General features: G+C 51.8%; 1 protein-coding gene and 1 long non-coding RNA gene across 2 annotated transcripts; both read left to right on the plus strand.

Moving 5' to 3' along the window:
* The first annotated feature begins 17,919 nt into the window (after nt 1–17,919).
* Nucleotides 17,920–21,095, plus strand: BARX1 (BARX homeobox 1). Its single transcript, XM_050904917.1, has 4 exons — nt 17,920–18,124; nt 19,981–20,269; nt 20,409–20,493; nt 20,911–21,095. Exons 1-4 carry the CDS (start codon nt 17,920–17,922, stop codon nt 21,073–21,075), a joined length of 744 nt encoding a protein of 247 aa, XP_050760874.1. The 3' UTR covers nt 21,076–21,095.
* Nucleotides 21,096–22,568: 1,473 nt separating this feature from the next.
* On the plus strand, nt 22,569–24,865 carry LOC127021729 (uncharacterized). Its single transcript, XR_007767255.1, has 3 exons — nt 22,569–22,913; nt 23,996–24,193; nt 24,760–24,865. It is a non-coding gene; the product is annotated as an uncharacterized LOC127021729 (long non-coding RNA).
* The last annotated feature ends 279 nt before the right edge of the window (nt 24,866–25,144 follow it).

Below are 25,144 nucleotides of genomic sequence, written 5' to 3' on the forward strand. Positions count from 1 at the left end.
CAGCAAGGTGTTCTGAGCGCTTTCTGATTCAAAACTAGCAGCTAGCTGAAGAATAACTGTATGGGGATAATCCATAAAGTAAGGTATTGTAAAGAATATGGAACATTTACCTTTAACCTTTTACCTTCATTTCTGCATCCAAAGTGTTCGTGGGCCTTACCTCTCTTGCACAAGCACTGGATTTAAACACTTTATTCCTCTCTTTGTTTTCTGACATCCCACTTGCTCACTGGGGATAGCAGTGTTCTTTTCCAGCGTAAACACAGCCTTTACAAAGATGATTTCGGTTTTCACTACAAGCCTTTCATTTGCACTGTTTATGCAGGCACAGCACCCATTGTACAATATCTGTCTTGTTTGCGATGAACATCAGTGCGACGGGAAGGGAACAAAAGACTATGAGGGATAATCAGCAGATGTAATGAAACAATGCCAATAGCAAGAGAAAATCGCTGGAGAGGCTGCTTCTGGGGTTAGGAAAGTCCTCAGTGGAAAGTGGTAATGCCATTGTTGTGAGTTTGGAGAGTGGATCCTAAGTACGAGCAAGATTGTATGCAGATTCACTGGAGCCAGTGGATCTTCTAGATACTGTCTGAGTATTTTGCTGGAACTCATTCAGCTTTTTAACTTTCCTCCTTTTCTTGGAAAAGACAAGTGATGCCTACTGCCACAGGTTTTCCAAGATGTTTTGCGTGGGCACTGTGTTGGTGACACCTCCCACTCATCTTTCCTGCCCTCTGGCATACAACAGCGTGAGGATGGAAACTCCTCACTGTGAACTGGGTTTAGTTTCAGAGCAGGACAAGTGCAGCAGATACAATTCTGCTTCCTGTCATGACCATTTCATGTCCTTTCATTTGTTTTTGTGTGGATTTGGTTCCTATTTCTTTTAAAAAGATGTGTTTCTCTGCCATGTTACCAGTCTTCTCCCTATTCTGTAGAGGTTTCTTATTCTCACTGGTTTGTTCTGGGTTTTTTTAAAGTGGCTTTTTTAATGGGACTTTGTTTTGAATTTCCTTCTACTCATCTTTTCGGTTTTTATGTGCTTCACATTTGTTAGCTTCAAGACCTTAAAACTGTGCTTTGGCCTTTATAGTTGTGGTAGCATGGTAAGGCAAGTGAGAAATTATTCAAAGTAAGTTTGTTGTCACAAAAGGGTAGATATTTCTGTTGTTTACCTTACCCACACTTTTCATTAAAGGAATTTTTTTAATAATAACTATACCTCAGCAGAGAGCTAATAATCACCCCCCATTTCACAACAGCACAGGTAAACTAATGGAGAAAGGTCTGAGTGTCTTGGACTTCGAGCGGCTACGCTTTAAAATAATGATTAAGAAATTTGATAGCCAAAGTCTACAGCTTTGACTATGGTGAATTCTTTCCCAGATCAGGGTAGGGAATACAGGGACTTTGAGACCCTCTGCTCCCTTCTCGTGTGGTTTGTGTTCTCCTTCCAGAAATATGTTAAAGAAATGACTTTGCAGTAGGTGAAGGTGTAACCTGCTGCATTTATTTCAGTAATCTGCTTTCATCATTCATCTGTGTGTAACTGTTTTACTTTCTAAAACAAATGCTTACGTAATGGTTGAAATTATGTGCAGCTCTATAGCTGCAAATTAATATGAGCCACAATGGAGGAAAATAAGTTTTAATAGGATAACATAGCAGCTGTGAGTTTGCAGGGAGGTAATTTAAACCATACACTCTTACCAGTCTGCCCTGAGCATTAGTAAGAAATATCTTAAGTGAGATGTAGTTCATTCTGGTCGTAATTCTAGTGGTAATTTTTTTGATGGTTAAAGCTTATCAGTCTACAGCTTCCCCCCCCCCCCCCCATCATAAGTCTTCAGTTGAAGGGGATTTTCAGTGACTTCTGCATTAGGTTGGATTCTTTTTTCTGACCTAGAGGTAATAAATGCCAGATCCCCTGTGATGCTCAGTGAAAATTCAGAATCATATCTGTACAAAATCTGATCCGTTTCTTAAGATCAATGGCTGCTAAGGCCCACTGTGTGCATTAAAGCAGCTAATTTGCTGCCAGAATGGGTATTATCTATATCTCAGATTAGAAACAATTATTAACTAAATAATAGTTCTCTTTCCATCAAATGAGAACATGTTGGCACAATGGAATGGCTGCTTCCTGAGGGAGATGCTGAAAGAGGAGGGATTGAAGCAGTGAGTTTGGGTTTTTGTGGGGTTTTTTTGGTTGGGAAAGAAAGAACAAGGACGAAGAGGTATGAATTACTTTTTAACAAAACATCTGGAATGACCAAGGAGCAGAGTCAGGCAGTGAGTGAGTGTGAATCTTGTGGTTGCCAAAACAGAACAACCTGCCACAAGACTGCTGGAGGAAGAAGGCAAAAAATGTAGATCAGGAGGACTGAGCTGCAGAAGTGAAGTCTTGTGGTTTCTGACCGTTCAGTCACCGAACAAAACCCAAAGAGACCTCAGGATGAGTTAGACTTTGACAAAGAGAATTGCAGGTATTCGTAGGAACTTCTTGGTACGCCTGCAGCTGGGTGTCCAGAGGGAAGGGGCCAGCTCGCGGTAGGTATGGAAATACTGCTAGAGAGCTGTGTTACAAATTATCTAAGAAGCAGGGTCGTTCCAGCTACAGCTGCCTGGTAATTTGCATGATATGTTTAGTTAGGATTTTCATTAAGTCCCATCCAAGTCCCTGAATAAACCCATCCCTAGAAGAGGAAATTGAATGTTTGTGGAGGGAGTAGTGAGCCAGAGTCTTCATCCCTCTTACATTGTTCACTGTGCAGGAGCAGGAGTAAAGTATGACATGGTCTAGCTCAGTGCCATCAGTACTGTCGTTGTATCTCAAAGCTTGTCTTGTGTTCAGCTACGCTGGTTTCCAGAAGGCTGTTCTGCAAATAACAGTCAAATGTACATACCGTAATTCTGCCTTTATTGACATAATAGTGGGGCAACATGGAGGGATTTTATGAGCTCTGTGCCACTCAAAAAACCCATTGAAAACCTTTAGGTAAGGGGTCAGTTTGCTTCAAGCTCACAGCATCTGCAAGGTGCTGCAAGAGTTTTTATGGACCGCCAGAGAACAAAGGCTTGGAGCATACGTTGTACGATAGATAACCTCATCAGCAGAGCATCAGGTCGTGCATGAATGTAGGACATTCAGAAAGGTGTATTTGAAATACATCTTTAGCATTTGAAGGGAAAATAAGTTAATTCACTGCATTTATCAGAAATCAGTATATATTGCAAAATATTCAGATTTTAAAACAAATTTGTTTTGGCTGTGGTCTTGTCTACCATCCATGAACATTTGTGCCAGTAAAAACAGATTTGGAAGCTGTCTGTCCAGAGTTTGAGCTGACAAGCATGTGCATTCATGCTGGAACGGCATGGACACTTGGTTCTTTGGGGATGTAAGCAACACCATGTGATGGACCTGCTTTGTCACAGCTAACTGCTTTGCAGGTGGCTTTTCTCATTCCATGGAGTTGAGTTATTTTGTTTTTAATAAAAAATAGGGTGCTTTGAAATTCTAATTGAACTCAGGGAAACTGCATTTGATTCAGGGATATTATGGAAGCAATAAAAAGAGGTTTAAAAAAATCAGCAGTTTTCTGGAGCTTATTTGCTCAGCTCTACTATTAATATTGTTTTGTTCGCCAGACTATGATCAAAAACATTTGGCAGGCAAGACTTGGTCAGGAAAGTGAGCCAGTAAAGTTGAGCTGTCATCTAAGTACATACAGAAAAACTGGTTTCTTGGCATGGAAAACAGACTGTTTACAGAAATAATAAACATGCCCTCTAAAATTATGTTCCTTGTCTCTAAAATCATGGAAGGTCACAAGACTTTGACCCTACAGAAGGAGCATAACACTTTATGAGACTTCTGTCAAAGCACATGATAAAAAATAAATACACTGTAATAAAGAAGTGTCAGTGTGATGGCTCAAATGTGCCTTCCTAACGTATCCTGTCTCCTTTCTTTAAGATGTGGTATGCATACTGCCACGCAAAGGAAGCCCATCTGGAGGGGATATCAAATCAATCCATTTTCTTGACGTATCAGTTGATGTAATTAACTTTTGTTTCATCTCCCAAGTAAACCTTGTAAACAATAAAACGTGTCAAAGCAAAATAGAATTTATTGAAAAGTGTAATTTGCAAAAGTCCTTATGGTGATTCAGCTGCTGGATAGAGCCCCAGATGCTGAGTAGCCAGGAGGAATAAGAGACTGATCTGGCCAAGACTTGGGTTTTTTCTGAGCCCTGACGATAGATGAGTGAGCTATAAGCAGGGGAGAAGGTAGTGGCTGGCTACCTCAGCAGCTGCCTGCAGCTGGAGGAGGAGTGTGTTCACCACTATTGCCAACATACCTGGAGGGTGGTAGTCTCACCTTCTGTTAGCTCTTTCAGGATTTCCAGGTTTACTCTTTATTTGGGTTCCTCCTTCCTCCCCCATAAAGCTGTTTGCTTAAATGCTGCTGTGTAAACTCCAGGCACGGGAGTGAGAAATATCACTCGTTCTTGAGAGCCCAAGTAAAACAATGCAGCTTTCCAGTATTATTTGAACATCTTCAGTTGGGGACCCTCAGCCAGCTGTTCCTGGCACTCTTTGTTGCAAAGCGGTGACTGACGGCAAGGTTCTGGTTATACTGGCCATAAACTAATATAATTGCAGATGTTTCCCTGCAAAACTTTGTCTGGGGCAGCCTAGCATCAGGTAGTCTTTACATATGAGAACTGAGATGCGGGAACCCCAAGACCTTTTCACTTGATAAATACTACTCTTCAGCTGCCTGCGAGTAAAAGTCCGTTTCTAAGCCTGATTGTACCCATCTCTGACTGGGACCTGCTTATCGCAGAAGGCTGTCGCCACTAAGGGGGAGAGAGAGCCCAGTATTCACAAAAGACAGTATTTGAGTTCTAGGAGGACAGTTTATTTGAGTTACAGGTTGCACGTGAGAATCTCCATGGACTACATAGGGAACCAAGTAAAACCGGCGTTAGGAGGTTAATCTTTGTTAATAGATCCCTTCTTCCCTTCCCTCATTACTTGCACAGCTATTTCTTTATATTCTTCCCAGCTGCCTCTGCTAGCGTTCACTCACATGCTGCCTGCCAACTACTTACACAGACGCAGCAAAGGGGCTTTGAACTCGCAGCTCAGGTACAGTAGCAGTAGCTGTACTTACCTGCGACAGTGTGGAGTTCAGCGTGGACTGCAAATCCAGGAGAGGAGCGGGGTAAGCATGAAGCCTAGGCCTGCCCTGAGCTCCATGCTGCCGCAAGTATATCAGTGTCTAATTGAGCTAAATAAATAAAGAAAAAACAGTCAAGGAGCTGCAACTCCATTTTTGAGGGCAGTGCAGACTTGTAGTCAACGCTGCTGGGCTACCTGTGGATTTTATGGACTGACGTTACTCGGTGTCATACAACCACTGGCCCTTCCTCTGGCATCCGTGTAGTTCAGAGGAAGCAGAAGTGTTTCCCCGCTGCCTTCCTCAGTTGCCGAGGTCTTACTCTCACATACAGCACAAAACCAGCCAGATGATCCCTGTTTTGGAGCTCCACCAGTATAGCTTGTACATGTGCAGAACATAAAAGATATTTAAATTTATAAAGCTTGAGCTCTCAGCTTGCTGAGGGTCAGTGTGCAAATATTTGGCTTTGGGTCCGTCCCCCCTCCGCCCCACAAAACAGTTTAATCCAGAAAAAAAAGAAAAAAAATCTTAATTTGCTGGTAGTTTAGATTCTGTTTAGTTATAACTCACAACCCCAAAACATAAGAATTAAGTTTAATAGTTCATAAATTATACAACACACAGCACATACTGTTGTAATCTGTACTGCACATAATCTATATGAAGTATTAACACCAATGTCTAAACAAAATACAAAGTCACTATAGGCAATCTTAAACCTCAGCTATACAGTTTTTCTGAACTATTTTGGCTATAGACGTGATTTTTCACCCCTCTACCCTCATATGGTATTCATTCAATTGTTTTATATGTTATACATGCATAAGAACTAGAAGGGATTTCCTTAAACAACAAACATTGAGGATAAAAAGGTCAGTGTTTATATAAATGTCAAAGGCAAAGGCTCTTCCATAACTTGTTAGAGGATTGCTATCATTTAGGACTCAAAAGCCAGTCATTCAAGAAGTCCTCCAGAGAGAAAAGCTAATCCTGAGTTTCCACTCGTGAGTTACCACTCCGATCCCTCAGCAGAGCATCAGCAGCAAGCATGCTGAAAGAAGACCAGAAAATTTGGAAGTGGTTTAAAAGATCCAAAAAGGGCTGTAGGATGATTCAGTTCTACAGCACGTAGCTCTTGATCACTCTCGTGTTTGGTTTGGGCTTAGAAGCTCAGTGTGAAGCAGCTCCGAGTACGGTGCAGTTGACATTCACGCAACGGTCTGTTGCTGCAAGGTGTTGAAAAGTGAACTCTGTCGCAGCTGAGCTGTTGCTCTTCCATAGGCAGGGTGGCAAATGAGAAATCATTAAAAGACGTAGGGTTGTCATATGGTTCTGCCGTCGAGCTGCAGCTCTAAGTCTGTGCTGGAAGGCAGCGCTCAGTCACAGGATGAGGTGGGAGAGCTGTCGAAGTTGGGGACAATCCCAGCGGTGACTGACCAACTTCCTCCCCTGTAATCAAAATATCAGCAATATATAAATATATAAATATATTTAGAAGAAAGGAGGTTCATGTAAGAGCTTCAAAATAACAAAAGTCATTGAAAACTGCTATCTCAGTTAAAAATGTGATCTCCCTGGGAATGGCTGTTGTACAGAGATCTCAGAGCCTTCTGAGGCAGAAGATTTCGGTAGGAGTTAGGAGGGCCAAAATTACTTGTCATGGTTGTTTGCGGGGGGGGGGAGGAATTGGAAAGAAGGTGCTGTGGTAATGCTACCTGGAGCTTCACAGAGGTGACGTGATGTGCAGTTCTTATGTAAGAAGGAGGGAGCAGAAGCAGGGCCTGGCGTGGGTGTGAGGAGATGCTCCCGTGTATTTCTCTGCGCCCTGTTTTCTGGATGGCTGAAACATCAGCTCTTGGCCCCAGAGTACACCCAGGTCTGTGGAGCCAAGCAGGAGGTTCGTCGCTGAGCAGGGCTGTGCGGGTACTTACACGTTGTTTTGCAAAGGCTGTTGATGATTTGCAAGCGCCAATGTCTGAACTGTTGGATGTGCAGATGTATTGGTGTTGCCAGTTACGTACAAAACCTTCTCGCAAACTATGATTCTCATTATTTACTGTCATTGCTAAAATCGCAGCTTTTGTGTGCTCATGTTGCCATTCATTGAAATAAGTTCAGTAGAGCTTTCCCTTTTTGAACCAAAATCTTGTGATATTAACAACTTAGTAAAAAAAAAAAAAAAAAAGTCTTTTGCTGGAACTTTATTTGGGATGCGAAGGGAATAAACATGATCTGCAGCTGATTTTTCCGAGTAAGCCAAAGGCCCAATTCTCTTATTAAAACTAGTGGCAAGATTTGCATTAATAGCGTTGTACTGCTGAATCTGTCTTTAATATTAAAGTGTTTGCACTGTTTTCCTGTTGACTTTGGTGTTCAGCACTATTGGATAAGTACAAGCGCCAGGCAGTTGGGAGGCTTCAGGCTGATCTGGCTCTCAATGCGAAGTGTACCAAATCTGTAAAAACAGCTGCAGAAAGGGAGACAAAAAGATCAGTCCCCACCTACCACTGCCATGCTGTGTGGCTTTGGGGCCGGACCATCGCCTGCTGGCATTTCTATGCTTGCTTTACTGGCAACACGGTGTTGCTTTAAGTTTGCCCTTCTGTGAATCTCCCCCTGTTACACAGGCTAATATTTAGTAATTAAAGTCTAAGCTATTCCCCCTTTCTCTTTTCCTCTGTACTAATATTCTTTCTATTCTAGAGTTTCCTGGTTTGAACGTTTTAGTTGCAAGCCGAGTAACTGTTCTCAACTCGTGTTTAACGTGAAAAAAACATACTGGTGCCCCAGACATCTGCCCCGCTCTCTCCAGCTCCCCGTTTCCGCGGCTGTTGGGGTGAGGATGCGGTGAGAGCAGGGGCTCCCCTAGTTTGTCCGCAACGGACAAACCTCGAACACGTCGCTCTCGAAACCTCCGAAGATTCACGGAGTTGTCCCCATCGGTAGCGAGGAGGGGGGAGCCGGTCCCCGGGCGCGACCGGTCCCCGGTGCCGGCAGAGGGCACCCGCGCCCCGGGCTGCAGCGGAGGGCTCCCCGCCGCCTCCCGCCGCCCCGGCCCGGGCACCGCTGCTCCCTCCCTGCCTTCCCTTTCCTCTCTGCTAGGAAGCTTCTCACACGCTTTAAATTCGCCGTGTGGTGCCTTGAGGAGGTTTCGGAGAAGGCAGGAGAGGCTGGGCAGCGCAGAGGCGTGCGGTGGTTGCTCTAAGGCGGGAGAGAGGCTGAAGAAAATCCGTGGGGAAGAGCTATTGAGTAAGGCACGAAGGGCGCAGGGCCGTATTAAGTCAATCCGTCTGTAGCTCAGACAGATAACTATCAGTGGGTTCTTGGAATTTCGTATTAGAGTCCAAAAATGTGCAAGTGTCATAATATATGTATGGAAAGAAAAGCTGTTTAAACTTCTTAAGCAGTCATGGCCATATATGGGTTTGAAATTCAGTTCTGGACATAGTAAATAGAAATTTGCCGTATCAGATGTAAGAATTGCAGCGTAGGCAATGTGAAAATTGGTTCTCATTTCGCCTGAAGTGGATAGCAAATCTCCTTCTGGTGGCTTCAGTGTGAGCGAGGTTTTCCTACACAGACAGAATTCAAAATACCTGCTGCAGCATCAGGGGCCTTAAGTCCTTCTGAGAATCCTGGTCCACTCGTGCAAGGGTAATAAAAGCCCTAAAGCACGGTCCAAGTTTTGCCTGAGAAAGGCCTGTAGGTTCAGACTGGAAATCAGAAACCATTGCACTTTCTTTAACGTTATAAGAACATTGGTCTTTCTTAAGGCTAATTTTAGAAAGCCCTATAACTCTGGTTAATCATCTCTTAGAAAGGAGAGGAAATCTGTTCCTGTGATGTTTTAGGTTCATTATAACTTTCAGGGTGGTAGTAAAGCCTGTATATGGGCCCAGGGTGTACCCTGAGAGTAATTAATTTCTTCATACAGCTAGTTCCCTTTGTATGAATGATGAAGGAATTAATTTCTCAAAATCTCACACCTTCAAGGGGAATTTTCTGGGTACAGATTGACCTCTATTAACATTGCTTCTTTTAAAGTATTTCATTAAAATACCACCTTCCTAATTCCCTATTTCATTCTAAATTAGACTGATCCATGAACGGTAGTAAGAAAAACATGCTTACTCCAACTGAAGTGGGATACAGGAGGAGGAAGTTGACAGCTATAGAAAAATTTACCCTTTCCCTCTTCCATCCCAACCCAAGTGAATCTAGGGGATGGATTTTCCATAGGTATACGTATCGCAATGTAGCAAGTTTACTAGTGTCCAAAGACGGTCGGCAACGTGAGCCGGGGAGGGTCGCTGCGGGGTGCAGGATCTAAGCTGGAGTGGGCAGAGCTGGGGGGGTGAGCACGTAGTCCCCACCTGCCTGAGTCCCCCCCCCGAAGTTAGCAGCGAGAAAATTAGTCTTGGTTTCTCTTGCAGTCCTCTGTGACCTGGGTTGGTTTCGGAGTAGGATACACTAAGCAAAGCCCTGGCCTGAGGAGTTACACAGAGGATGCACAGGATCTTCACGCTTACAGCATCAGGGGGGATTTTGGCCGGGACACTCGTACTCCTGGAAGTTAGGGAGCTCTCTGCAGTAGGAAATGGCATGAAAACCACGCCATGAGCCCACGTGCATACACCTGCGAACCGGTGCCGCTGGCTTCCCACCGTCTCTCAGGAAAATCGGGTTCCCTTAAACCCAGATCCCGCTCCCATTGAACCAGGGACACAACTGCTGCCGATGTCAGCTGGTTCAGGACCAAACCTTGTTTGCCGTTTGGTTAAATTTAGCACATCAGCACGAGGTACCCGGGTTTCTTCATGGGCCAGGGCTCCCCACTCAGATGCAGGTGAGGAGAGCAAGCCCCTGCCCGCTCACCTGCGTCCCTCACGCTGAGCACAAGCATCTCTGTTAAATATTTTAACTTCATCTACTGATTTATGACCAAGACTCCTACAACAGGTTTTTAAGAATCCGTTGAATCTCAGCCAAGCTATGGAGATTAAAACAGATAAAGACTCTTAGGAACGTAAACAGCATACAGAAATCCTAATCCGCACTGCACAATTTTATTTAAAAAAAAAAAAAAAATTCTAGCCTGCGGTGGTAAATCGTACTCAGTTTCTGAGTGTCTGATGTCTGGGAACCCATGTATCTTTAATTGCCTTCTGTTAGTAACACTCCTCGCAGCAGGTAACGCTTGCCTGATTTGCCTCGGTCCATAGGAGTTGATGTTTCCATGATGGCAGGTTTCAGCCGCACCACATCAGTTGGCCTGTCAGGTGGAATATCTGCAGCAGTCTGCATTGCAAAGGGAAACTGCTAAAAATAGAAGGCATTTAGGAGATCTCAGACACCTGGTTGTTCATTTTTAGAACATTTTTCTTAAGTATTTTTGATTGATGTGATTTTCTTTTTCGTGAGCCCAGGCTGCAGACCCTTCTCCTGTGCCAGGGCCATTAATTTCTATAGGAATGAGATTCTGTTCCTAATCCCTGTTGTAGGGACACTTTAATGTTTCTGTACCCGTATTTTAAAACAAGATACACATACAAATCAAAAGCGTGTTTAAGAAATAAACTAACAGAAAGGAACCCTTCATCGCTTAATTGTTTTATATTGTTTGGCATTCAACGAAAGCTATTTCATGTAATTGGCTCTCTAACTTAGGGGGTTTTAACTAGCTGTGGTGCTGCTTGCAAGAGTCCGGGAAGTCAGCTTTAATATGATTTTAATATGTATAAAACATCTTGTTATTTTTTAAATAAAATGTTTCAATTAGCCATTATTGTGTTAAATGACTTAAACATCTCCCTGCTGATCTATAAACCCAAACCATCCAGATCTGACGTAGTACTCGAGAACTAGGAACCAAAACTGACTGGAGGCTAACTGTAAAACTGAAGAATGTAGGGATTTTATTCTGTTTCTTCACTTCACTTTTAAAAACTGAAGGCCCCAGCTCTGCACAGATGTAGTCATTAACTTAATTTTATGAAGTATAAACAATCCCATTCCCGTCAGTCGACTGCGGACACAGTGAATAACCTACGCACACATTGAAGTGTTTACAGCACAGGGGCTAATGGGATATCATTAAGGGCATCCTTAATTTTGCGACAGATGCAGGGGTTGCTTGAATTTCAACTAATGCAAGAGTGATAAGGACAATTCATTGGTTTCTTTCTGAAACTCGTTTAGCGTCTAGAAATGGATAGTACAGCCATAGGTGCTGTTTCAGATTGAGTGTAATTATTTGCCGAACTAATGCACCTACGTATGACTTACCCTTTTATAGATCTCCTAACTGTCATTTGCAAAACACATTTGTTACCTGCAGTTTCACATGCGCAGCTCCGCATCCATAACTCCGGTTGTAGCTGCGCCGTGCAAGATCAGTTTTGATGTGAAACCCCGGACTGGGGGATTTATGCTGACCGCTGACTGGAGTCCGAGGCCTGTGCACACCATCGCACCGCTTTTTGATAGCAGCTCTGGGTGCAGAAAGATGGTTATATATGCTGTCAACAAGGGAAAGTATAATTGCACTCATCTGTTAGCTAGGACACTGTTTTTAGAGGCTGCAGCCACCACGCTTTTGGCAGTGCTAGTGAAGGAGCCTCTGAACTTACAGATCTCTTCATAACTAGAAATCAGTTCACAGAGGAGAAGGTGTCACAAGAAATACTGTCCAGCCTGAAATCTAATCTTTGTGGCTGGTTACTGGTTTGTTTTCCAAGCATTGCATCCCTTGTCTGTGAACTAGGGAAAAATTAAAACTAATAAATAAATACAATTTGAAAATCCTGTATTGAGAGAGAGAGAGAGGCAGGCTTTCACGGTGTGTGTCTTACTCACTGTTTGTGCTCTTTTGGTGTTCTGCAAAATAAAAGAATGCCAGGGAAAAGGTGTTACGGTCAAATGGATGAGTGCGTGGTTTGCACAGGACAGAGGAGGAGTGTAACCCTCGGGTGTGCGTCGTCCCCAGTGCTGGTGGTGGGGAGGGAGATTGCACGTATGGGGAGCTTCTGGTTTTGCGGGCTATTCTATTGGAGATAAATTAAATGTATTCAGACAATAGCAGTTTTAGGGATGGTTACCTTATGCTTGTAAAGCTCTGGAAGAAATGGGGGGCACCTAGTTTGTGAGAGCTGTTGGAGTGCGTGTAGCAGGGAGGACGGGTGATGTACCTCATATGGCAGGGAAATAAAGGGGCTGGGGCGCAGTTCCCTGCGGCCCTCGCTCAAGCCTAATTGCATCCTCTAAACGTGACTTTCAAAGACAATTAAATAGTCAAACTGTCTGATGAGGCCAGGTGTTTGCAGAAAATCATTTTTAGAGGGATACGTGTTTAAATGCTGATGAAGCTTTACTCAGCCATTAAACATAATGTATTACTCAGGACTGAGCTATTCCCTCAGCCCTAATGCTCCTTCCCAATTAGCCTGTGATGTCACGTTTTCCACTCTCTTCGTACCACTTTGTGGATTTCCTGAATATTAAGTGCCATGAGAAGTGAGCGAGTCGGGGATTGCTGTGACTTAATTCCCCTCCTCGGACACCCCGCAGCCGTGGGAAGGGCAGGGGCTGGGGGGATGATGTTCCCGCAATGGCATGAAGGTCACCCCCACTTTCCTGCAGCTGGGGACGGGGAGGCCGGCGGCGGGCAGAGCCCTGCAGAGCCCGGGGACCCCCTGGCCGGGACGGGCTCCGGGGACCGGGTCCCCCCGGTTGCTGCTGCCTGCGGCGGCACCGGGCTTCGCCTCGGCGGTAGGCACGGGGAGGGCGGGGGGGGGGGGGGGGGGAGGGCGGATTTTGTTAGATTTTTTTTTTTTTTTAAAAGGTGATGTTGGAAAAACAGAGAAGTGTTTGGGTTTAAAACGCATCGAGAGCTTTGATACAAAACCCACGTACTAATTAATCTAAACATCGCCGCAGGGCGGGCGGGGTGAGCGGCTTGTGGGAGCGGCGCAGCGGGACGGCACCGCCGGCTTCCCCCCCCGGCCTCCCCCCTCGGCCCCCCCCCGGCGAGGCAGAGCGGGCTGCGGGCCGGGCAGCGGGCCGGGCTCGGCCAGCGGGGACCCTCCTGCTCCTGGGAAAGCCGAGACTTCGATTTGACAGCTCTTAGGTGTGCCCTGAGCTTGCGAGGAGCCCCTACGGAGGTTCCGAGTCTTAAACGGGAGCTGCGCGCTGTTTAACTGCTGCAGCCCTTCAGCGCTTTGGTTTTTGATCGCACCAGCGAGGCTGGCAAGCGCGGGGTTCGTTTGCCGCCCTTTTTGTGTAAAAATGTTTTCCCCGATTGGGATGTTTCCTGAAGGATCCAGGAGGCAAAGAGTTTTAACGTGATTATTTTTCGCGTTACAGTTGTTCGAGTTAGGAGAACACGACGAGAACTTAACTGAGGGGCCGGTAACGTGCACAATGCAGCAAAACTCTTCTTCCCGTCAAAACGGTGATAAATCAGCGAAGCAAAAGTGGTCCTACCCCAGCGAAGAATTTTAAATCACTGGGTGAACTTGTTTCCTTCTTCACAGCGAAATTTTCACTAGTTTCACTAGTCGTCCTTTTCTGAGTTGCCCAGCCAAAACAGAGATATCTGAAGTGTAAAAGAAAGCAAAGGAAGCCTTTAAAAATGCGTTCCGCGTTTGTATAAAATAAAGATTAGAGGAGCCTCTGAATGGAGTAGATGTATTGACAGTTTCTGAACCTAGTTACATACATTTGCATAAAATTATTTTAAAATAGGTAACTCTAGAAATAGTCTTTGTTTCTAACGGTTATATAAAGTCTGTCCCTGGTGCAAGCAAAAAAAAAAAAACAAAACAACAAAAACCCACTCAGTAAATGAGGAGCATTTTTGCAGAGAAAGGTGATTCATTTCTAGTAGCTGGGGGGAAAGTGTATAAAATTTGGGGCCTGTAGCTTGTTCCTTCAGTTCCTCCCTAAAGCCCCACGTATTTTGCAGAGCTTGCACTCTGAAATGATGCTGTTTATAAAAGAGCGGTTGCGTGAATCGCTCAGGACTGTATCTACCGGACAGATCGATGCAAAATAAGAGTGCGGGTTTAGGTGCCTTGTAAGATCACGGGGAAATTAGACAATTTCAGGCACTGTAAGAGTCACAATTTAAAAAAATATTGGCTGATGTACTTTTAGCTATAGGATTTGCTTTGCAACGATTTTAAATTATTGACTGTGAGTGCAGCCGGATGGTGAAGTTCATCCTTCGTTTCTTACAGTGCAGCATCAAAATCTTACAATAGGACCGTTTTCCATAAAAGTTAATTTTTTTTTTTTTAATGAACTTCGGGCTGTAGGCCTGCTCCCAGGATGGGTTTCTGATGTGTGATCCTCAGGCCGGCCGTGCCTGCCTGCCTGCGGCTGCTGATATAAGCAGCCCCGGGGCAGATGTTTCACAAGGTATATAAAACCTTAAATTATCAAAGGTAATCCCGTGTGCTGGGAAATGATACCAGGTCTGTACTGCACTGAACCTAACCTGCTCAGAGATGGGGATGGGGCGGGGTAAATATTTACAATTATTCATGGGTTTTATTTTAAAGAAAAAAAAAATCAAGGTGTGTGTGGGAGTTGGTAATTTATTTTATGTGTACTATTTGTTTATGAGTGTGGTAAGTCTCGGAGGTGAGGTTGTTTAAACAATCCGATGTGGATTTGTCTGCTCGCTTGAATGTGGCCCAAATCCTTCTCACTTTACTCAAAATTATTCTTCTTGTTATTTATTACAATAGCTCCAAAGGCCTCTTTTGCCTCGGCCGTTAGAAATCAGTACCTTGGCATGGAAATACCTTGTGATCTAAATAGAAAAGATGGACCAAAGATGGGCGGGCAAAAAGCCACGTCAGGAAACCGGGAAGGTTTTTGTTCCGATTTTTGGGGCTCCGTTAACTTCGGTTAGGGCTCCCCGGAGCGCTGGGCAGGTGTGCGTAAGGAACGTTGCTGCCCAGAGATTTCCAGGAGGAATGGGAGGCGCGGGGCAGGGATGGGGGCGGCCGGCCCGGCCCCGGGGCCCCGCAGCATCTCGGTGGGCTCAGCGCTGCCGGTCCCTGGCGCTGCCCCACGCCCGTGTCCGCAGAGACCGGGGGGGGGGGGGGGGGGACGGGACGGCTGGCACCCCAATATGACCGCTATTTTGTCGTGTTTCACGAACTCGCTGGCGGTCCGAACACTAAGGGTGATGTCTGAATACATGACAACGCTCTAACAGAAGTCGGGGCAACAGGAGGACCGGGGAGGGCTAATAACGAGTTTTTCGCTCGTTACTGTTTCACAGAGCAAGGGGCATAATTTTAAACGGAAGAAACGCGGAGAAAACAGAAAAATCCATGCGGAACCGCTCCGTACAAGTGCAGTAAACACATGGAACAGGTTATCTGGGAAGGCAGGGGAAGTACAGAGCATAAATTAATTCAAGAAGCACCTCATTTTTGTCGAATGCAATGGTTGAGTAGTACGGTGAAACGACAGGACAGTCGCTAACAAGAGCAAGCAGCTCGGCCTCGTGTTCTGGGGAGTTCCTTAAACGCTCCACGTATCCCTTCCTTCAGGAGCTAATTAAAAATACCGGGCCGGGTGTCCCGATCCTCCGCGGGTCCCTGCAGCCAGGACCTGTGCATCTCCCTCCGGGTGCAAAACCCACCCGCGAGGTTGCTCGCTGGCTTTGCGGGCAGCGCCGGCTGCGGGTCCCCCCACGCGTGTTGCTGGACGAGGACCGCGGAGCCCGGCGAGAAGCGCTGGAACCGGGGGAGCGCGGGGGGAGTCCGGGAGCGGGGGGAGCGGCCGGCCCCCCGGCCCCCGACGGCCGCGGAGTGCTGTTTTGCGCCGCGGCTGGGACACGTTCCCCCCGTGGGCTGCGCTCACGGAAGGCATCCGTGGGTGACCCCCGTGGCGGTCCCGTCCTGCTTACGGAGCGGGGCCGGGCAAGATCCCTCCGGCGGCTCCGCACGCCCCCGCGCATCCCCCGCAGACCCCTCGCTAGCCCCGCGGCAGCCGGCAGCGGCCGAGAAAACGTGCCGAAATCCCTCTTTTTGGTGGAAAACCGTAAAGACGGAGGCTGAGCTTCCCTTCCCCTGGGGATGAGCCCGACGCCCTTCCCTCTGCGTGGGCCATCTCCGTCGCAGAGGCAGCGGCTGGGCTGAGTCCGTGGGATACCTCCCGTGGAAATCATCAACGCGCTGTCTCGCGTGTCCGGTGCCGCTCCCGCCGTGGGGAGGGGGCCGAGGCGCAGCCAAAAACCCATGCCGCGGCCGTTGTCAGCTCTCCCTGCCGCCGGCACCCCGCCGGCCGGGCTGCCCGGGCTTCTCCGAAATGATCCCCCCTCGAATCCGTTGGTGCCTACATTTTCTGCTGGGGATTATGAGCGTTGGAACTCTCGCACATAAATCTTGCACGAAGTACGTCAGTAATGAGTAGGGATCGCTCATTAATTATCTGCTGTCTTGCGTGACACGGGCTAAAGGAAAATTAAACGAATCCCGTTGTACCGAGCAAAATGTTCGTGAAAAGGCTATGAAAGTCAAGGGAAACGCTCCGCTTCGTGCTGTGTTTTGTTTCGTTCCCTGACCAGCTCCTCTCAGTTGTTAACAGCGATTTGGCCGAGGCCCGGAGGGAGCCCGGAGCTGAGGGCATCGGGCCGGGCCCCCTCGACGAGCAGCGCCGAGCCCACACCGGCAGCGCGGTCCCCGCCTCCCTCGGGCTGCGCCGGCTCCTCCGGGCCCTGGTTCCCCCCCGGCCCCCGCACCGGGGCTGCCCCGAGGGCTCCGAGCCCACGGCCGGGGCTGCGGGGCTGGTCCCCCCCCCGGGGGAAGCCGGCCCTGGGGGCGGGAGGCCCGGGCAGGTGGCAGGGCGGTCCCCGGGGGTGGCTCCGTGTGTCCCCCACCTCCGGCCGGGTGCGTCCCGGAGCCGCGGCTCCCCCGCCAGCCCCGGGGATGGGGATAGGGACGGGGACGGGGATGGAGACGGGGATGGGGATGAGGATGGGGACGGGGATGGGACGGGGATGGGGGGGATGAGGACGGGGCGGGGATGGAGACGGGGATGGGATGGGGCCGGGGATGGGGATGGGGTGGGGATGGGGACGGAGACGGGGATGGGAATGGGGACGGGATGGGGGTGGGGATGGGAATGGGGACGGAGACGGGGATGGGGACCGGGATGGGGCCGGGGCTGCGCTCCGAAGGGGCCAGCGCTTGTTTGGGTGCCTGCTCTCCCGCGGCGGGCAGGCAGAAAGGCTAATTTGCTTTATATGGCAGGGGATCAAATGCTCTGCTGTAACCTCTCGCTTCCAGGTACTCGCCCGCCCCGGCCCCTTCCTTCCTCCGCAGCCCCTCCCGCGCCCTCCCCCGCAGCGCTGACAGCCCCGCCGGGGCCGGCGGTATAATAGGCCGCTGCCCGCCGTCCCGGGGCGGAGAGACGCTCCCCGGTGCCGCGCCCCGTGTGCATGCGGCGGTAACGGCTCCGGCCCGCCGCGCTGCTCAGGGCGGTCCCGGGCCACTGGCGCTGGGGGGGCCGCGCCGGGCCCGGCCCGTAGGGGCAGGGGCAGGGTAGGGGGCGGCGGGGCGATGGGCAGAGCCCCCGCGGAGCGCCCCGCTGCCCGGCTGCCAGCAGCGCCGGCCGGGGGGCTGCGCTAGGGCGGCCCGGCGGCCCCGGCGGCTGGGGCTTCCCCCCCCCCCCCCGTCCCGTGCCCCCCGCCCCGGGCGGCGGCGAGGATGCAGCACCCGCTGGAGCTGGGGGCCGCGCACTACTTCCCGGCCGAAGCTTTCCCCGACCACCGCTCGCACCGCTACCGCAGCTTCATGATCGAGGAGATCCTCACCGACCCCCCGGACGCCAAAGGGGCCGCGCCGGCCGGGGAGCTGCTCAAGTTCGGGGTGCAGGCGCTGCTCTCCGCTCGGCCCTACCACAACCACCTCGGTACGTCCCCGGGGGGAGAGGGGGGCAAGGCCGGGGGAGCCCCCGCTCTCGCCCCGAGGGCTCCCGCGGCTGGGGCGGGGGGCGGGGGGAAGAGCGGGCTGCGGGAGCGGGGCGGCGAGGCGGCGAGGCGGGGAGGCATTTCCCGCTGATGTAAGTCGAGCGCGTTTTAGAGCCGGTCCCCTTGAAGAAAACCTCGTGAATTTTGCCTAAAAAAATAGCTACCGGGCTTTCCCGGCCGTGCGCATCCCCGCCGGCTCCGCTCCTCGCCGCGCCGCGGGAGGCTCCCAGCCTGGAGCTTGGCGAATATTTTGGGCCTAAAATGAAGAAAGCGGCTTTACGGCTCCGACGCCGCTTGCACAAAACGGCCATTGAGTTTCACGGGGAGAGCGTTGTTGTTCATCGGGTTTGGGTTTTTTTTTTCGTGTTTTTGGATGAGTTGTGAATTGCTGGAGCCTACGCAGCGGGGTATATATCTCTATGGCTGGAAGAGGCGGCACGGTGCTCTGCGGACACGGATTTAGCTGGAAACCCGACATATATATATTATATGTATATTTTTTACATATATATATATAAAAAATATGTATATATATTTATTTAAAGCGTGCTCTATCCAGTCTGATATGACCACCTGATATCCAGGACAAAAGCAGTGTATTAACGACATAGTTATTTTTTTTAAACGCCAGTATTTAGTATATTTTAAACGCCAGTGTTTAATGTGTGATTGCGAAAGCTTTCGTTCCCCAAGCCGTCTTCATCTGCGGAGAAGTCGCTCTTTATCCGTAGAAACGAACGGAATAGGAGGATCCCAATTTCTTGCTTTCCTTTTAAAAGAGAAAGAGGAAAGCGTCAAACCCCACTGCAAGGGAGCAAAGTGTGTTAGAATATCTGGAAATCAGCGTTATTTTCAAGATCGGCAGGACTATTTGAAATGGTGGACCAGATAAAAGGCCTTGGTGGCGTAGGTCCCGCCGGGTTCAGCGGGAGCAGGATCAGGCCCTGTAAGGGAGTGAGGCGTGTATTTGCTTTAACGACACAATTCCTGCTTAGGCCGAGGCGGAGGAGGCTCCTCTGAAAGTCCTGAATTCTGACGGGTTTGGGACCAGCGCCGGGCTGGGGGGCCCGGGCCGGGGCGGCCGCGGAGCGGCGGCGGCGGGACCGGGCCGGGGAGAACCGAGCCGGGCCGCGCCGGGCCGGGCCGGGCCGGGCAGTGGCCCCAGGCCGCCGGGGAGCGGGGTGGCTGAGCGGCCGCGGCTGGGACCGAGAGCGACCCCGAGCAGCAGCATCCTCAGGGATGGGCTCGCTCCCTTTGGAAACTCTCCCTGTCCTAGCCCCGGGCGCGTCTTCATAGGAAAATCGTGAGGCTCCGGTTCACGGAGAGGGATATAAATTGTTCATCGGTCGAAAATGTCCTGAAAACTGCTCGGGAGGGAAAGCCGGGGCCGTGCCCGGATCCCCGCCGCCCGCCGGGGCTCAGCCGGCCGCAGCGGGCCCGGCAGCTGTTGGGTGGCACTGGAGGGGAACGCTTTTCGGTTGATTTAAACCATTTCCACTTTTAACCCCCCCCCCCCAAGTCATTCCGTAATTAGCAACTGCCGGTTGAAGGGGTAAAAACGTGACCCCGTATCGCGGAGGCGGCGGAGCCGGGGGGACCCGACCCCCGCCCCGAGGGTCCCCGCACCCCGGGGGGGTTCCGCTCCGCCTCGCCGCGTCGTTACCGAGAAAGGAAGAGAAAGGCCCGGGGTTCCTTGCAGGCTGTGATCCCCGAGGAAACCGAGGCACCCTGCAGCCCCGGGGGTCCCCGGGGGCCGGGCCGGGGGCTGCCCGGCGCTGACGGCCCCTCTCTCCCGCAGCGGTGCTGAAGGCGGAGCCGGCCGCCGTGTTCAAGTTCCCGCTGGCTCCCTTGGGCTGCTCGGGGCTGGGCTCGGCGCTGCTGGCCGCCGGCTCGGGGTTGCAGAGCGGCTCCGCCTCGCCCCATCTCCCGCTGGAGCTGCACCTCCGCGGCAAGCTGGAGCCGGGGCCCCCGGAGCCGGGCAGCAAGGCCAAGAAGGGGCGCCGGAGCCGCACCGTCTTCACCGAGCTGCAACTCATGGGGTTGGAGAAACGCTTCGAGAAGCAGAAATACCTCTCCACGCCAGACAGGTAGGCGATGCCGGACCCTCCGGACCGGGGACGGGACGGGACGGGATGGGATGGGGGGTTATTTTTCCTGAAAAAGGAAGAATGCTGCCAGCCGAGACGAAAGCTGCCGGGGCTCACCGCCTCTCTCTCTCGCCCGCAGAATAGACCTGGCCGAATCGCTGGGGCTCAGCCAGCTCCAGGTGAAAACCTGGTACCAGAACAGGCGCATGAAATGGAAGAAAATAGTAAGTGCCCGAGTCTGACCCTTCTGCGCGCCTCACCGCGCCGGGTCCGCGTCCCGCCGGCGTACCGAGCGCTGCCCCGCGGACTCGTCCTTCTGCATGCCGGCCCTGGCCAAAAAATAATAATAATTAAGAAAAATATATATATGCCCCCGGTCTTTAAGGCCAGCATCGCCTGGGCCCCCCGCCGGTCCGAGGCCGCCCGGCTTTGCAGCTCGGCCCCGCGGGTGCGGAGGGCGATCGGCGCAGGTCGGGAGGAGCCGCACCGGCAGCCGCGGCTGCTGCCCTGGCTGCGGCCCGGGAGCGGTGCTTTGCTCCGGGGAACGGGGGAGAGGGAGCTTCCTCCCGGCCCGGGCTGATGGCAACACGGTTTTACCGGGGTGCCCCCCCCCCCTCCTCTGCCCCCTCCCTGCCTCGCAGGTGTTGCAGGGGGGCGGCCTGGAGTCCCCCACCAAGCCCAAGGGCCGCCCCAAGAAGAACTCCATCCCCAGCAGCGAGCAGCTCTCGGAGCAGGAGCGAGCCCGGGACGCCGAGAAGCCGCCCGAGAGCCTGGGCTCGCCGGCCGAGGTCAGCCAGGAGGAGTGAGGGTGACCGCCCGGCCCCACCGCCGCCGGCCCCGGCCGCCCCCTCCGGGCGCTGCCCGCCGAGTCCGCTGCCGGCCCCGCACCTCTCCGCCCCGCCCGCGGCGGCCCGGGGGGAAGAGGATGGAGGACAGTACGGTTAGTGGTTACGGTCGCCTTCGGTCTCCGGTGAATTGGGCGTCTTGGTCGGTCGCGTCCCCGTCTCCCCCCCGCCCCCCCCCGCCCCGCCGCTCCTCTCCGCGCCCGCGGAGCGCTGCGCCACGGACGCCTGTGTTGTGCGACGGCCCGGAGGGGCCTGGAGGACACTGGATCCCATCTTTCACATCTACTCGCTGTCTAAAACCCTGTGGTGCCCCTAGTTATTCGAAAACTGCATTTTACGATCAGTTTTATTAATGCGAAGATATTTACTTTATTTCAATAAAGTATTTTATGAACTATTGCTCTGAGTAGTGTAATGCTTTTGAATTAATTTTTTTTTTTTTTTTTTTTTTGTGTCCGCGGAGGCAGGTTAGAGGTTCAAATCCAAGTTCTCAGGCAGATCTACAGAGACAGAACAAAGCGCGATGCTGTCCCGGCCGGTACCGGGGCGGATTCTCCCGTGGCTTTTCCCTGACGGCTCGGCCTGCCCGTGGCCGGGAGAGGCAAGACCCGCAGTCTTTGCTCGGGCAAATTTGGATGCTTTCACCTTTTAAAGATACCTTAACTGCTGTCAAATAAGTTAATCAGATTCCGCACTGCGCATCCTAAACGATGCTTTTTTGAAAAGCGGTTGGGGCAGAGCGTAGCAGCGTGCCTGACAGCACACGACAGTGAGCGGCCCTGAGCAAATCGTTTCCAATCCCCAGCATCGCCGAGCCCGTAACCTCCACCGCCGGGTGCCGGCCGGTCCCGCACGGAGGCCGCCGGCCGCTGCAGCGCGGCCCGGCAGCGGGAAAGGCCCGGCCCGGCCCGGCCCGGCTCGGCTCGGCTCTCCGCCGCGCCCCGCCGCTCTCCCGGGGCTCTTTGAGAACTGCTGCGACGTAGCACGAAATCGTGGCGCTTTAGCTTTTTTTCTCTGTTTTTTTTTTTTGCCTTTTTTTTTGCTTGTTTTCCCCGAATCCCTGCTGTACTTTTTCCATCGAGATATCAAATTATAGAGCATCTACCGAGACATGCAATTACCGCCATCCTGCTAAAAAACAGAAGCCCCGCAGGAAACGGCGAGAGGCAGCGAGGGAGGGAAGGGGAGCGGGGCCGGAGGCAGCGCGGGCGCGTTGCTTGCGCGGTGCTGCGCGGCTGGGAGGGGGGTGTGTGTGTGTGACCGGCGGGCGCGGCGCTGCGCGGCGGGACAGCCCCGGGAAGGGCCGAGAGCCCGGGCTGAGCCCTTGCTGCGGGGCCGCTAATTAGGCGGGCCTCCCAATTAAAGGTGGTAATTAGCAGCCATGGGCTCGGGGGCTTGTCGGTGCCTTCCGCCCGGCCGGGATCGCTCCCCCCCGGCTGCAGCGGGGGCTTGCCCTTAGGACTGGTTGTGACGGCGGTGCCGGGGCGGCGGGGAGCGGGTCCATCTCTAACCCGACACAGCCCCGCACTGAAGCCGGCTTTCGGTAACGCCTCCATCCCTCGTTAACGACACGAAGGCAGCGTCCCGGCGGGAAGGGAGCCGCGCTGACAGTATTTACGGGCTTTAATTAAAAATAGCCCCGAGCCTGCCGCCGGTGAAGCCCTCGGCGGGCGCCGAGGTGAATCCGCGCTGAAGTCACCCCGTTCCTGACACGGTTGTTCCCAGTTTTCCTCGTTTGCCCGTTTCGATCCGCTCCACGGGGGTGCGGAGTCGCTGCAGCGAGGCGGCGGGGTGAGGAGGTGAGCGGAGGCCCGGCGGGTCCCCCCCGGCCCGGCCCGGGAGATGCCGGGGTGGCTTCCCCTCTCCCAGGTTAAATAAACTCCTGGGATGAGCGATAGAGTGTTTGTAAGCACAGGATACGGCCATTGCTGAGTAAACAGGAAGCAAGTCCATATTCTTACACTAAATGACTTACATATTTAAACAAACAATTCTTTTGAAATGTTGTATTTAACCTGGGGATAAGGATTAACGCTGGGAAGGGGGAAGGCGGCGGTGTCGCGGGTGGAGGGGCCGGGCAGAGCCCGGGCGGGCTGCGGGGTCTCTCGGCGCGGGCAGGGCACGGTGGGTGTTTGGTTTTGTCACTTTATTTCATCTTCTGGCTATTGTTTCTGGGTGGGTTACAGGCTAACGACTTCGGTGCGCGTGAAAACAGCAGCCGTTTTTAATTAAAACGTAGATTCACTGGCGCATTAACCTAAATTAACAGAATGACAAGCTGTGTCCATCACCAGTGTTAAGCAGAGATTTGGAAATAGCCAGGCTTCGGTTATTACTATCGCGCTTACGATGTAACGTTAATATTTTCTTTTCGCATTTGAGTAAGTGGCGGAGAAGTGATTATTTTTCGCAGACCATAAAGCGATTATTTTTCGCAGACCATAAGGGCATTAAGTAAGGAAAGGGGGTTTTGGGTGGGTTTTTTTGTGGTTTTTTGTTTGTTTGTTTGTTTTTGTGCTAGACAGCGAGAGAGAAAAGCAGGAGGGCTTTAGGCGGGCTCGGGGGAGCACGCTTTCTGCCGAGCCGGGGCCGAGCAGCCAGGACCGGCCTTGCCCGGGGCGCAGGGGGCCGGTCCCGCTGGGCGAGCTGGGGCTCCCCGCGGCTCGCCGGCCGACGCGGAGCGCAGCCCCGGCCGCCTCCCCCCGCTCACCGCACCTCGCACCGAATGGTCCCCGGTACCGGGGGAGCGCCGGGCTGCGGCGGGGCGTCCAAGGGCAGCGCGGCTTGCGCTCCCGCCGCCGGCCGGGCAGCGCAGGTTGCGCACCCGCGCAGGGACGTCTCTCCGGGGGTTGTGCATCGGCCTCTTCGCTCTTCCCCGCAGGACCCAGAGGAAAATTATTTCCACGGCAGGCAAAGCTGCGAGGGGCGCTCGGGGGAAGCCTTCCCTCGCTCGTTAGCAGCCGCCTCCCGCGTGGGGCTGAGCGCGGGGATCTCGGCAGACCGGAGTCTCCCCGGGGTTCTCCCAGCCTTGTTCCCGCCATCTGCCGCTCAGCGTTTCCCTCCAGCAGAATAAAACCAGGTGGGAGAAGCCCGTCCAGCAGCCGAGCCGGGAGGCCGGGCTCGGAGGCGGCGGGAGCAGGCGCAGGGCACCGCGCTCCCCCCCGGGGCTACGCGGAGAAGCCAGCCCGGGGGCCGCTCCAGCTGTTTGTAAGCAAACGGCAAAGAATACGTTTGGATTTGTAAACAAGCCGTGAATGAAAAAAACACTGTACCTCCAGCAGCGTACCGTGACCTCTAGGTTAACGGGCTCCGTGTTCGGAGCCGCTTGCCTACAGGCATTTGATGGTAGTGACGGCTTTAATGACAAACCCTCGCTTTGGAAGGAGCTGTGTGCAGCACGGAGCGCACGTGTTCCGAGCTGAGGAGCCCTCCCCGCTTTGTCACTGATGCTAGGAAAACCCAAAGTCCTCTCAATGGGGTGAGAAATCTGTTAGAAGCCATTGACAATATACCTGACAAGTGTTTTGGTTTGTTCGGGCTTTTTTCCTTGTAAAATACTTTTTTTTTTTCTTTTTTAAAATGTAAGTTATTTTCTCTTTTAATGAATTTCTATATTATTTTCTGTTAAATTTCCCCGTGTCACAGGGTAGGCTGCCCGCTGGGCTGGCTGGCGTGGCATTGCGCCTCAGTGAGAGCAGCTCAGAGCCCGGAGCAGAGGGGTCCCAGCGAGTTGTCGCCTTCTGTTTGAAAAGCAAAGGCAAGTGCCACCAGCTGTTAGTGACAGCCCTTCCAAACGCATTTTGATAATATCCGAGTGCATTTACAAACAGGGCTTGGGGGCTCGCCTCAACCAGCATCAATCGCCTTCGCTGGCCGGTGAGCCACCACGAGGAAATCACAACAGGCCTCACCAGCACGCGGGTTTGGTGCCGATGGATAATTTTTGCTGGTGCAGCATAATCGTTTCATTTTCTAATTACCTTTTACAGCTATAATGAAGCAGTACGGATGCTGTTACACTGCGATGGGC

The sequence above is a fragment of the Gymnogyps californianus genome, chromosome 13 (genome assembly GCF_018139145.2).
Source record: "Gymnogyps californianus isolate 813 chromosome 13, ASM1813914v2, whole genome shotgun sequence".
NCBI lineage: Eukaryota > Metazoa > Chordata > Aves > Accipitriformes > Cathartidae > Gymnogyps > Gymnogyps californianus.

Excerpts from the sequence above, each read along its gene's own strand:
- BARX1 (XM_050904917.1), top strand. The coding sequence starts at position 17,920 with ATGCAGCACCCGCTGGAGCTGGGGGCCGCGCACTACTTCCCGGCCGAA. Across the intron at positions 18,125-19,980 it reads GCCCTACCACAACCACCTCG|CGGTGCTGAAGGCGGAGCCG; the intron begins GTACGTCCCCGG and ends TCTCTCCCGCAG. Across the intron at positions 20,494-20,910 it reads GCATGAAATGGAAGAAAATA|GTGTTGCAGGGGGGCGGCCT; the intron begins GTAAGTGCCCGA and ends CCTGCCTCGCAG.